The sequence below is a fragment of the Mandrillus leucophaeus genome, unplaced genomic scaffold (assembly GCF_000951045.1).
Source record: "Mandrillus leucophaeus isolate KB7577 unplaced genomic scaffold, Mleu.le_1.0 Scaffold1344, whole genome shotgun sequence".
NCBI classification, from domain to species: domain Eukaryota; kingdom Metazoa; phylum Chordata; class Mammalia; order Primates; family Cercopithecidae; genus Mandrillus; species Mandrillus leucophaeus.
Window position 1 is genome coordinate 251,548 of NW_012101304.1, and position 2,319 is coordinate 253,866.

Consider the following 2,319-nt stretch of genomic DNA (forward strand, 5'->3'; position numbering starts at 1 on the left):
AGTTGTGACTTCTGAGAGACAGAAAAACAGAAAAGACATATTTGAAAAATATTCAATCACTATGAAATGAATAAGATATTACTCTTAAAAAGACAAGCACCAGAGAAGACATCAAATTATGGGAGGAGCTCTGAAGAGTTCCCTGCCAACCTGCAGACTCACCTGTCCTGGAACTGCCAGGGGCAAGGGTTGTGCCAGGAGCCACCCCAGTCGTAGATGAAACACCAAGAGGACTGGGATCACCATGGTGATTAATCTTTCTTTCCTACAGACCTGCCTCTAGAAAGAATCTAAACCTAACTTATATCTAACTAGCACTTTCCCTAGCTCTTCCCTGGTGATGAGCCCTGTGTATTTTCTTACTAACCATTTTATTACCAAAGCAACCAAAGTGACAATGTTCTCAACCTGTGATAATCTTCCTAGTATTCTCGGTCAGGAGGACAATGTGGGTTTCTCCCATGCTCCCCTGTTCTCCTCCCTGTGTCTTGGCTGTCAGATGCAAGAGTGGTGCCTGCTGTGGGGTGGTTGCTGAGAATGCCATGAGTGTGCTGAGAACTCCAGACGTTGTGAAAATATTTAGCTCTTCATTTGTGAAAAGGAAGCACTAACACAGGGCAGGTGTGTTTCCTGGGTTCTTGTAGCTCCTCTGTGTTTCTCAGCAAGTTTTATCACCCCCTCCTCTTCTAAAAGCGTCTAATGTTTGTAATCTCACAGCAGAAGTTACTCAGAACAATCAGTATAATTGTCCTACCTTCCAGGATTAGAAGTATGATTCTGCACTCTGTAATTAGTAGCTTTTCTGGAAAAATGTCTAAACTTATAAAGAATTTGTTGGCCAAAAATGTAGTATATTAGTAAAGTAAATACAAACTGCTCTCCAGAATCCTCCTCTCTCTAGTCTCGCTATGAGTGTCAAAATCAGTGATAACAAGAAAGACATGAGTTGCTCCTTCTCACCTATTGTGAATGAAGCTTCAGTGGTGCCAACGTGTTCTGCGGAAATTGTGGCCTCTGAGACATGATTTGGAATTGTAAATTCTGGGGAGTTGCGATAGTGGGAAGAGAGATTTTGTGTTATTCACCAGAACAACCTACAAAAAACATCATTTCATCTGCGCATCCATAGAGATGGTTTTCTTTCAACTTTACCTGTGTTGGAAATTCCTGTTTCAACAGATGTCTCAGAGCCCACTCCAGTGATACCTAAAACAAGAAAAGCAAATTTAGCAAATTCATCATGGAAGCAACTTAAAAGGGCATTTCTCAGGAGTTAATGTTATAAACGATGCAAATGCTAAATTAAGAGTGTCCTTCTCTCATTTCATCTCCTTGGCCCATTTATTCGCAGGCGACTTGCCAGTGAACACCCCTACATTCTAGTCTGCTGACAGAGGGATGGGGGCTCATTTCATGCCTGCCTGTTTCACTTCCTGTTATGTCTTCCTGGTGTACCAGGGATGACTACAGAGGGAGGAAAATGAAAGATAAAGTTCTTTATAAATATCTCTGTGATACTTTTGTGGTTGATTTCATGTCATCCCTAAAGCATACCCATGCATACACATACACATGCACAAAACTCATAAATGAGTAAGAGCCAGCCTACATTTTCTTTATGAAATTTTACCTGTGTTGGAAACTTCTGAAATGGTACTGACTTCAGAAGAAATGATAGGGGTGCCTGTGGAAAAAAAAAAAAATTGTGTGAACTTTAAAGCAATGATGGTCTCATTCCTGATTTCGGAGAACTAGTTCTGAAAGCCAGGACTCAGGCACACTTGTCGGAGGGTCATGAAAATGTCAGTTCCAGAGGGATTCACAATTTGACTTAGCCTTGCGTAAAATGTGTCCTCAACCTTCGTGTTCTTCTGTTTTAAGCTGCAATCTCAAACAAAGAATCAACAGAACCCAAAGTCTTGGAATGAGAACACTCACCTCCTGACTGTCCTGCTTCAGGAGTCCCTGTAGCAGTTGTAGCCTCTGAGAAAGAAAAGAAAGGAATGAAGTAAGAACAAGCTGGACGGTTGGGTCTTGTGGATCACATCTATAATTCCACGCTTTGGGAGGCCGAGGCTGGCAGATCACTTGAGTCCAGGAGTTCGAGACCAGACTGGGCAACATAGTGAAACCCTGTCTCTACAAAAAAGAGCCTGTAGTCCCAGCTACCTGGGAGGCTGAGGTGGCAGGATCACCAGAGCCTAAGAGGTCAAGGCTGAAGTGAGCCAAGATCATGCCCCTGTACTCCAGCCTAGGGAGCAGAGTGAGACCCTATCTCAAAGAAAGAAAGAAAAAGAAAGAAAGAAAGAAAGAAAGAAA

General features: G+C 42.5%; 1 protein-coding gene across 1 annotated transcript in view; it reads right to left on the bottom strand.

Annotated features, from left to right (window-relative positions):
- The window catches only part of MUC19 (mucin 19, oligomeric), a 205,316-nt gene that overhangs the window by 81,531 nt on the left and 121,466 nt on the right, over positions 1-2,319 (bottom strand). The window contains 4 exon segments of the mRNA XM_011973120.1: positions 163-216; positions 1,153-1,206; positions 1,631-1,684; positions 1,939-1,989. Of these exon segments, the coding sequence (XP_011828510.1) occupies positions 163-216; positions 1,153-1,206; positions 1,631-1,684; positions 1,939-1,989 (213 nt within the window).